Source organism: Myotis brandtii, unplaced genomic scaffold (assembly GCF_000412655.1).
Source record: "Myotis brandtii unplaced genomic scaffold, ASM41265v1 scaffold65, whole genome shotgun sequence".
Lineage (NCBI taxonomy): Eukaryota > Metazoa > Chordata > Mammalia > Chiroptera > Vespertilionidae > Myotis > Myotis brandtii.
The window spans coordinates 939,482-951,062 of NW_005370516.1; the positions used below are offsets into that span (position 1 = coordinate 939,482).

General features: G+C 39.2%; 1 protein-coding gene across 1 annotated transcript in view; it reads left to right on the forward strand.

Moving 5' to 3' along the window:
- GNPTAB (N-acetylglucosamine-1-phosphate transferase, alpha and beta subunits) overlaps nt 1-11,581 on the forward strand; it is a 53,063-nt gene that overhangs the window by 9,431 nt on the left and 32,051 nt on the right. Inside the window, exons 3-4 of the mRNA XM_014528723.1 lie at nt 6,629-6,748; nt 8,719-8,760. Of these exons, the coding sequence (XP_014384209.1) occupies nt 6,629-6,748; nt 8,719-8,760 (162 nt within the window). The remainder of the gene's footprint in view (nt 1-6,628; nt 6,749-8,718; nt 8,761-11,581) is intronic.

Here is an 11,581-nt window from a genome sequence, read left to right on the forward strand (position 1 = left end):
CACACTCCCCACTGGGAATGTGCCCGCAACCAAGGTACATGCCCTTGACCAGAATCGAACCTGGGACTCTTGAGTTCACAGGCCGACGCTCTATCCACTGAGCCAAATCAGCTAGAGCTAGGTGTATGCACTATTTTTAAAAAAATACATTTTTGTTGATTATTAGAGAGAGAAGAAGGGAGAGGAAGAGAGATAGAAACATCAATGAGAGAGAAACATTGATCAGCTGCCTTCTGCACTCCCCATCCTGGGGATTGAGCCCACACTCTGGGCATGTACTCTGACCAGGAATCAAACCAGTGACCTCTTGGTGCATGGGCTGATGTTCAACCATGTAGTCACACTGGCCGGGCTAGATGTATGCACTATTATAGTCCGCACCATCTCAATGAAGAGGGCTTGTGGGATTTCTTGAGTTGACCTAAAGCTTTATTCTTTGCTGTGGTCCTTAAATGAATGACACCCTGAATTTGCTCCTTTAATGAAGATGGAATCTTTGAGTCTTACTCTGTTTTAGATCCTGAGATATAACTATTTGCTGTAAAGAATTTTGTAGTCTAGTAGGGGAGGTAACTTATAGCCAAGTAACTAGTGGAGTAGGGAAACTCTAGATCTTTCTCTTAGGATCTCTTAAAACAGCAATTTTCAAAGTTCCTGGGTGTCCATGTGAAATCAAAACTATTTTTATAACCATACGAAGGTGCTATTTGCTTTTTTACTGTGTTGACATTAGCATTGATGGTATAAAAGCAGTGTGGGTAACATTGCCATACCTTAGCATGAGTCATTGTATTCTCCACCACCACATATTTGCAGGGGCAAGAAAAACTTAGTTTACTTGAAAATGTCCATGATGAAGCAGTAAAAAATTATTAGTTTGATTGTATCTTGGCCCTTTGAGTAAGTGTGCCTTTAATGTGTGTGAGGAAAGGGGAAGCAGACCTAAAGACCTGACTGCATGGGATTGTCTTGAGGAAAAGCCACGTGGTGATTGAGTTGTGGTCTGAACTAGCTCTTCTGTTTCATGGAACACCATCGTTATAACTTGAAAGGACAAATTCAAGAATGATTACTCAGACTTGGTTATTTGACAATGAACAAGCGATCCTGTCTCTCTTTTTTTAAAAAAAAATATATTTTATTGATTTGCAAAGATTTTCTTGACAATGAACAAGCGATCCTCTTTTTTTTTAAAAAATATATTTTATTGATTTTTTACAGAGAGGAAGGGAGAGGGATAGAGAGTTAGAAACATTGATGAGAGAGAAACATCAATCAGCTGCCTCCTGCACACTCCCCACTGGGCATGTGCCCACAACCAAGGTACATGCCCTTGACCGGAATCGAACCTGGACCCTTGAGTCCGCAGGCCGACGCTCTATCCACTGAGCCAAACTGGCTAGGGTGCGATCCTGTCTCTTGAAGGAAAAATAGTAATAGTATTTGTTGCCAATGATAAAGCTTGAACTTTCAAGTGAAAATTAGAATTTTGGAAAACATGATTCCACCACTGTGAGCTTAGCCGGCTTCACAATATTGTAGGCTTCTCTGATTAGATTTGTGATTATCCAAAGCAATCACCTTTTTTAATATTATGTAAGAAAATTAAGGCAGTGTGTCACTGCTCAGCAGATCTACAAAACTCAATATGCTGTTATTCTACAGATAACTAAGACATTGATGTTACAGACTCTTGCATGGGTGAAAGAGCCATTATACAAAGGGAAAGAAAGGCCAATGGATTTGAATATAAAAGCATAAAAGTTAATATGTTTCAGATTCCACATTGCAACTAATTTTTAAGAAACTACCACTTTTTTTGGTGTAGCAGCAAAGAAGAATATCCACTATTATCTGAAAAGGGTACTAAAATACTCCTCTTTCCAACTTCATATCTGTTTGAGCCTGGGCTTTTTTGGGGGGGAGAGGGGGAATAGTTATTTTCATTAAAAAATTAATATGAATAGTTAACATGTGAAGTGGTTTATTTTGCTTTAAAATGAATTAATATTATAAAACTTACCTTAAAATATGTTAGGTGTGCATAGTTATAACCTATAAGCAAAAGCTTTTGGGGGGGGCCTTAATAATTTTTAAGAGTATGAAGGGTCTGAGACTAAAAAGCTTTAGAACCATTTCCTTAATGTAGCAGTTCTCAAACTTTATTATGCACCAGAATCTCATGTAAGGCTTGAGAAACAGGCTTTCTCCCTGGCCCAGAAGTGTCTGGGTCCATAGGTCTCAGAGGGGCTCAGGGAATTTTCATTTCTAACGTGTTCACTGATGATACCGTGCTGCTGGTCTGGTGACCACACTTTGAGAACCATTGCATTAATGAATTCTTAATGAAATAGAATTTTCCTGCTTCTCCAATTTTCATTTTAGTAATACTGAGTTTTCTAAGGAAAGCTCAAAATGGGTTGCCTTTTTTCTTACTCAACCATTTATTGAGTTTCTAGTCAATCTACTGTGCCTATTGCTGTGCTGGGTGCTGATGGTGCAGCTGTATAAATCCCTGCCCCAAGCGCTTCACAGCCTTTAGAAGGAAAACTAGCTTAGAAAATACAAATATTGAGGTCAGCAGTTTTAATCAAACTCTTGTTCTCTTTCTGAAGAAATTTTTTTTGTGTGTGTTAAATATTTCTTTTTTTTGTTTTTTTTTGTTGTTATATGAATGCTTTATTTATTTATTTATTTTTTTATTGCTTAAAGTATTACAAAGGGTATTCCTGCTTTTTGATTGCATTAAAATATAGTTTGATTTTTATGCAGGGGTATTTCAAAATTGCCTAATTTTGATGATGACAAGTAAATGATTCATATATAACATCACATGTTCTAAATAATATATTTTAGAATATCATAATGTTTATAGGAAGTTTCATGATTTTGCTAGTTTTTCTATAAGTCTTTTTTATGTTGTTTGCCCGGAATGGGAAAAAAAATCCCATTCTACATGTCAGTAACAAGTGAATATATAAATTATTTACTGCGAATTGTGAGGCCTAATGTCTGTTTGGGGCTCAATTTTGTCTTTTCTAAATTGTAGATATTAAGTATAAAATCTCTTCCAACTTTTTGGTTCTAAGCTACTATTTAAGTTCTAGGTTTTTTTGTTTCTTTTTACCTACTTTTCATTTAAGCTAAACTGATTAAAATAAAAGTTGTGTCACTGTCACCACAGCTTTTGTTTTGAGTCATAGGTGACTGATAGTCTGCAGGCTAAGATAAAGACTTCCTTCTCGTCTGGAAACTAAGATAGTGGTCTCGTGGTTAGAATGAAAGATTCACACTCACTGCGGCCATGTCTAACAGAAAAACAATTGACTCACTGACCCAGAGCAGATCACATGGTCTCCTTAGGCTTGTCAGTTTAACACCAAAGAATTAAATTGATCTTATTATACAGCTTCAGAAGAACCAGTACATAAATGCATTATGTACTTACATTGTTTTCCTCATTTGAACATGTATGGATATCTCTTGATTCTACTTTAAAAATCCTTAATAGCAGGTAAGTACTTTTATAGGAAAGCTTTGGAATGTACAGTTCTTTTTTTCTTTTTAAAATATTTTTAAAATAAATTACTTAAGCAGTTTTTTAAATTTTCAGTCTAAGCAACTCAAGAAGTTGGAGTGGGATGACTTCAGATAATTTACATGAGGGTAATGTGAGGATTTAAAAAAAAAATGGAAAAGACCAGTGTATGTTCAGGGAATGAACTAATATTTATTTAGTTAACAAGTATATATTAAACCCTATTCATGTACCAAGCACTGTTCCTAAGCATGCAGTGATGAATAAGCAGAACTCACATAGAACTGACATCTTAGTGGGACAGTTTTTTGTTTTTGTTTTTACTTAAAAATGTGAACTATAATTGACATATAAATCAGCAGTTTTCAAAATTAACTTCCAGACCAGCAGCATTGGCTTTATCTGGGACCTTGTTAGAAATGTGAATTCTGGGGCCCCAGGCCAGACCTAGTGAATTAGACATTCTGGGGATAGAGCCCAGCAGTCTGTTTTACAAGTCCTACAGGAGATTGTGGTTCCTCCCTGCTAGCATTTGAGAACCACTGATATAGATACATGCAGAAAAAAACCCTCATGTGGAAGCGTTTTGCACACCATGACGGTGGAAGAGAGAGCCTGAAGATAAAGGACGGAGAGGAAATAGTGAAGCAGGGCACAGAATGCATAACATTTCGGCCCAGAGATACTGCAACTAGACTGGGAAGATGGACACTGAGAAACAGTCCAACACAGTGTGCTAAGGATTCCTCAGTGTACAGAGCATGGTGGGAGCTGCATGTGGAGCAGTACATGCTCTTCATGGGAGCAGTGGGAGGAGGGCGATTGGGAAGGAGGAAGTGGTTGAAAGAAGCATGAAAGAAAGGATATTTCAGGCAGAGGAGGAAGCATGTTCAGAGGCACAAAAGCCTGCAAGGTCTTATCCCGTTTGGGTGAGGCCAGGCAGTTGGGGTGTCTAGAAAACAGGGTGCAGAGTGTGTAGGAGTTTAGATTTTAATTTGCAGGCAGCGGTGAACCTTGACTCAGGAGGGTTGGTAGGTGCTAGTCTAGCCATCACACAGGCCTGAGTGTGAGGTGACTCCTCATTTTCCCATGAAGCCCTTCGTCCCCTGGTACCTCTTTAACCCCAACTCCTCTCCTGTTCTTCCCTTTGGTCCCATTGGTTCTGCCATACTGGCCTCTGACCCTGCCCAATAGGTGTCCACCTTGGGGCATTTGCACAGGGCATTTCCTTCCTCTGGACCATTCTTCCCCCAGTTACCCACATGGCTTACTTCCTCCCTTTCTTCAAATCTTTGCTGAAATGCCATCTTCCAGTGAGGCCATTTCTGATTTCCCCGTTTAACACTGACCTCCCATGTAGGCACACTTTGTATCCCCATTTTCTGAGTTGTTTTCTCCATAATAACACTGGCCATCATCTGACTATATTTGATTTATTTCACGTCTTCACCTTTCTAGAATGTAAGCTCCATGAAAGCACAGATTTGAGTTTTGTTTTATTTATTGCTGAATCCCCAGCATCTAGAACAGTGTCTAGCACATACTAAGTGCTCAGTAAACACTTATTCACTGAATGAGTAGACACTCCTTTTCTCTCCTCATCTCACTTGCTTCTTTTTTTTTTTTTTTAAAGATATTTTTATTGATTTCAGAGAGGAAGGGAGAGGGAGAGAGAAATCGAAACATCAATGATGAGAGAGAATCATTGACCGGCTGCCTCCTGCACACCCCCCACCGGGGACTGAGCCCACAACCCAGGCATGTGGTGCCCTTGGGAATCAAACCCTGGACCCTTCAGTCGATAGGTCGACGCTCTATCTACTGAGCCAAACCAGCTAGGGCTCACTTGCTTCTTTTCAGCTAAAACCTATTGTCACTTCTATTTTTCTTCCTTTTTTAATAGGAAAGATTTACCCACCAAACGACATTTATTTTCCATGAGATAATTAACCCTGCGCTGCAAGGTATGATTGTAGCCACAAGCAAAGACGTGATGTTTTGGTTGGTTAGGCTCGTGAGCCCTTTGTACTGTTGTGGGTCTTAACCTGAGCCTGCCTATGAGGAAAACAAAAGGAGAGTAAGCTTTGATCCTTGGCCAGAAAAGAAAGGAAAGGGAAGGGGAAGGAAAAGGGGAAGGGAAGAAGTACCATTACCGTTACTTGGAAAAGATTAAACTATACACAGAACCATCCAAAGTATATATCATATGTCACTGTGAACTCCTGTGTCATACGTCTAGAGCAGACCCTGAAAGATGGGTAGGATTGGGTAAGTTGATGAAAGAAAGCTTTTTTCAGGGGTACAACCCGAACAGAAACACTAAGATGAGGCTTAGAAAGGATACTCAAGAATTAAAAGCAACCTCCCCACACACACACTAAAAGAGCAAAAACAACAATAACAAAACAAAGAATTAAAAGCCTGTCTGACTCTTTATTTTGAGGATAATGAGGAAAAAATTTGAGCATGTTTGGAAAGTTCTGTGCTAGTGTCTCATAGAAATCATTGGCTCATTCAGCAAATATGTACTCAGCTCCCATGTGCCAGACACTCTTCTAATCTATTGGGTATTTCAGGGAATAAAACGGAAGTTTCCTGCTTTGTTGGAGCTTACATTCTAGGGGAGGGACATTCTAGGACTTGGGGGCAGCGAGGAACAGGAAGGCTAAGCATTCAATAGAGCTAGGTCTTCATTCTGGACTGCTTGATAACTCTTTGGTCATTTTAAGCTTCTAATACTTTTCTATGTTTAGCTGCATTTGAATACCAATTTTCGCTAAACTGAGAATTTATCAGTTTGATGTGCACTTCTATGACCTCCTCTTAAATGTGGAGTGATAGCAGTCCCTTTACAAGGTGGTTGAGAGGACCAAATGATGCCAACTACATAAAGTACATAAACTGCATAAAGTTCTCCAGCATGTATTTGTCCCTCAGCTCCAGTTTGAAATGTGCAATTCTGTGATATATGCCAAGCTGGAATTACCTTTTCATTCATTTTTTTCATGACCTCTAAGTTTAAACCTGACATATTCTTCAAATATATTGGAAAAATGCATATGAGCTTGAGGACTTGTGGGTCTGCCCTAGGCTCTGTCTGCCCATGCCGATCGACGTGGTATACACCTGGGTGAATGGCACCGACCTTGAACTACTGAAGGAACTGCATCAAGTCAGGGAACAGATGGAAGAGGAACAGAAAGCTATGAGGTAAAGCTGAGGTTTGAAAAGCAAAACACAACATTCTACAAGTAACAGTACAGCTCAGAAGGGTAAGGTGACATTTACAAAGCCATCCAAACAAAAATCTGCATCTCAAATTCATGCCATTGCAAGATCTTGCAGCCATATGTCTGACCCTGGTTTCTTGGTGCCTAAAGGGGACTCAGCCACTTTGGTGAGATCCTGGCCTCACTTCGTTAGGTGGTCATTTTAGACTATGGCACTCCATGGTGGCCTTGTTCTCTGAGGGCCCTCCACGAGGAGATCTGGACTTCCTGCTCAATCTGAGTCCCAGGCATCCTCAAGAAGGGAGGTTTCATTACATTTTATACAGTAAGTTAGATTGTTCCCTTGAAAAAGAAAACAGGCCTACAGATTTAAATGTTTTCCATTCAGTAAAGGCGGTAAAAAATATATTCCCTTTTAATATCAATTAATATACTATGGAACTAAAAACTTGGTAATTCTTTTTAATGTGGAATTTCATTTTATTTACTTTATCTGGGAAAGGTAGGTACAGTGGGCTTCTGGAGAGCCTTCTGAGCTAGGGACCTCGCTGATGTAATTTCCCCTCTGATTCCTCAGGAGTGTTTGCTGAGAACTCCATTCACTCCTCTGTGAATGTAATGGGTGCCACCCAGTCACAGGTCATTGGCCAGATTAAACTGCAACAAATAGTCTTTCTCTCAGTGTTAGAGAATGATGGAAGGACCTTCCCAGGGCATGAAAACAGCTTTGACAGCCTGGTACCGTGTTTTACTAAGGGTGTCCCAAAATTCACGCAAGAAGTAATTTTGATAGAAAACACAGGTTTATAATTAAAAATTGTAAATTTTTTATTGATTCATAAAGTATACAGTATAGGGTTATGTATGGAATAGCATATCGGGTAAATGGATTATCATGTCGCGATAGCGAGCACATTAACTGTTATTGCCTGAGCAACCGCATTTTCGAAGAAGAATGGTCCGATGATGCCTCCAGCCCCAAATCCGCACCAAACAGTGAAACGTTGTGGATGCATTTGTTTCTCAACAATCACTCGTGGATTTTCTGAACCCCAAATGCAACAATTTTGTCGATTAACCAAGCCATCAAGATGAAAATGAGCCTCATTGTTGAAGATGATTTTGTTCGAAAAATCAGCATCCACTTGTTCCATAATCCATTCAGCGAAGTCTATTCGCTGTGCGTGGTCAGTAGGCTTCAGTTCTTGAGTCAATTGAACTTTGTAAGAATGAAGATGCAAATCTTTCGTGAGAATACGCTGTAGAGAGCTTCTCGAAATGCCCAATTCTTGACCACGGTGCCGAATTGATGTCCCTGAACTCTCAGCAACACTCTCACGAACTGCTTCGATGTTTTGTGTTGAACGACTTGTTGAAGGATGGCCAGAGTGTTTAAGATTACTAATTGATCCAGTCTCCCTAAATTTTTTAATTAATCTCTTCACAGTTGATGAAGTTAAATCACTATTCTGACCATATTTTGCACGAAAATTGCGAACTGTAGCTGCCAAACCTTCATTATTTTTAAAATATTGCTTAACAATGAAAACACGTTGGTCTTTCGTGTAGCGCTCCATTTTTAATAACCCTGAACTGTCAGCTGTCACGCTATCTTTTTTTTTTCCCCATTGGGAACACTTTACGGCTCAAATGGCATAAAATTCAAATCTTGCGTGAATTTTGGGACACCGTTTAGTAAGATGTAAAAGCTTCTATTTTAAGTAATCTGTCATGATTACTGTGGAAGGTACCTGACAATATTTGTTGATCATATGTCATTGAAATGTATAATTTATAATGTACCTTAAATGTTGCAAGCATTATAGCACTTTCTATTGGTTAGTTCCAGTGGGGTAACCAAGAAAATCAATGTTGTAAGTCATCTTTTATTCACATTTAGGGCCAGCACTGGTCCATGCATATGTAATGAAATGTGTTTGCTTTCATTAGAGAAATCCTTGGGAAGAACACAACAGAACCAACTAAGAAGAGGTAAGCAGTTTGATTTTTCTCTCAGGAATGAAAAATTGAAGGACTGAAGTGAAACTTCCAGGTTCACAGCCATTTCTGTTGGGAACACAGTATTTTGTGTTAACTCTTTTACTCCTATTCAATCCCTCTTTGGCTAGTTTTTGACCCCCAAATTACTGTGCATTCATTAGATGGGAAATTTTTTAGTGTCAAAGGTGTAGTTGATTGAGGACTCTGGTTATTTGGGTTGTAGCTAACTAACCAAAGCTTTATCACTTTTGGAAGGGTTAGAAAGGTTTTCCTTCTCTGTCATTCACATTAATCTGTCTTGGTGTACTATTCTCTTGGTCCACTTAAACTCTAACTCCAGTGTTTCATTTATATCCATTATTTAATTATATACTTAATGTATATTTTCTTACCTTTAAATTCTGTCGAAGTTATATGTCTTTTTTTTTTTGAAGTTGTATGTCTTATATTTGAGGACTAGGAAGGGAATTTAGCTCAGTGACAAAAATCTGAGATATCTATCTTGATTTGAATCATACCTGACTTAGATCCTTAAAACAAGACTGTCTCACTGAGAAGTGGAAATCTCTGTTAATGACCACTTCCCCACTTAACCATTAGACTTAAAAATAAAATAATTATTCATAGAAAAATGATCCTGAGCAATTTTGAGATCCAGAAGTACCTTTTGAATCATCTGTTTATGTTACTTATATTTACTTATATATACTACTGTTAATACTATTATTTTTAAATGCCTTTTAAATTATTTAAAGTAATGATGCAACATTACAGAAAAGTTGAGAGGAAAGGGAAAAGAATATGCAGAATTCTGTGGTCTTCATTAAACAACTATGATCATTTTATTCTCTTTTCATGCATGCTTTTATACTTATAATTTGTAATCTATGTACAATTTTGTATCCTATCCTATTTTTAAAATTTTATACCATCATACATATTTCTGTGTTGATAAATTATCTTCATGCTTCTTTCTTTGCAATTTTAATAGTTGTATAATACCCCATAAAGTAACGTACTATAATTTACTAAATGTTGGACACTTATATATTTTTACTGTTGTCAATACTTTAGATATTTTTTTGGGGTCTGGCATTTTCTGTGTGTGGGTTTATTTATTCTTCCTGTTTCTCTTCTCCTACTTGGACTAGATTCATGGAAGTAAACTACTGAGGAAGAAGCATGTGTATGTTTTTTTACTATATGGATATATAGTATATGTATTTCCAAAGAGGAAATGGTGAACATTTATGGTGACACTAACAGATTTGGAGAGGAACAGGTTTACTGTGCTTGCGCTAACATTGAGTCACTATTTTTTGAAGGGTGTTAATTTAGTAAACACTGTTTTCTTTTGCATTTCTTTAATTATCAGGTTGGACAATTTTATTTAGAGTCATAGCTATCACTTTGTGAATTCTCTAGCTCTGTCTTTTGCCTGTTCGTTTGTTTAGATAATATGTTTATTCTAGGTATTTTTTAGGTGTAGATAGAAATGTCTCATATGAAATTATCTTAGAACCTTATATCATTTACTTCTGTTTGCATCAGTGTTGTATCATATCCAGTATATTTGATTGTATTCTAATTGAACTTGGTAAGTTGTGAGTAGTATGATGACACTCTATCAAACAGAATTTATCAACTTTCTATTCAGCCTAATGGGCTTTACTGGAATTATGAGTGATCTTTAAAATGATAGTAATGAAATGCTATTTTTTGGTGCTACTTTGAGTTATTAAATTTGGTGGCAGTCATTTTATTAATAGAAATTTGAAAGCTCTATCTTTAGATTTGCACTTGTTTAAAGATTTTATATATCATACTTCTAAGTTACTAAGTTTTATATTTTTGCGATAAAATTCCTTGTTTATTAAAATACTAGAGGCTCCGTGCACAAAATTCATGCACGGGTAGTGTCCCTAGGCCTGGACGGTGATCAGGGCCGATTGGGGCCTTCCGGCTGCTGGCCAGGGCCTCCCTTCATTCCATGCCGCCCCCTGGTCGTCACCGCATGTCATCGCATAGTGAGCAATTGAACTCCTTGTTTAAAGATTTTATATATCATACTTCTAAGTTACTAGGTTTTATATTTTTGAGATAAAATTCCTTGTTTATTAAAATACTAGAGGCCCCGTGCACAAAATTCGTGCACGGGTAGTGTCCCTAGGCCTGGACAGCGATCAGGGCCGATGGGGCCTTCTGGCTGCAGGCCAGGGCCTCCCTTCATTCCATGACGCCCCCTGGTGGTCACCGCATGTCATCGCATAGTGAGCAATTGAACTCCAAGTCTCCTGGTCAAACTCCTGAGTGGACAATTTGCATATTAGGCCTTTATTTATATACTAGAGGCCTGGTGCACAAAAATTTATGCACTGGGGGGAGGTGGAGGGGGGGTCCCTCAGCCCGGCCTGTGCCCTCTTGCAGTCTGGGACCCCTCAGGAGATAACGACCTGCTGGCTTAGGCCTGCTCCCGGGTGGCAGAGGGCAGGCCCAATCCCTAGGTGCAGCCCCTGGTCGGGCTCAGAGCAGGGCTGATTGGGGAGTTGGGGCACTGCGCCCTGTCATGCACAGAGCAGGGCGGATTGGGAGGTTGCGATGCCACCCTCAGTCACGCTCAGGGTAGGGCCGATTGGGGGGTTGGGGCACCGCCCCCTATCACACTCAAGGCAGGGTCGATGGGGAGGTTGCGGCGCCACCCCCTGTCACGCACAGAGCAGGGCCCATCAGGGGGGTTGGGGCGCCACCACTGTCACACTCGGGGCAGGGCTGATGGAGAGGTTATGGCTCTACCCTGTCACACACAGAGCAG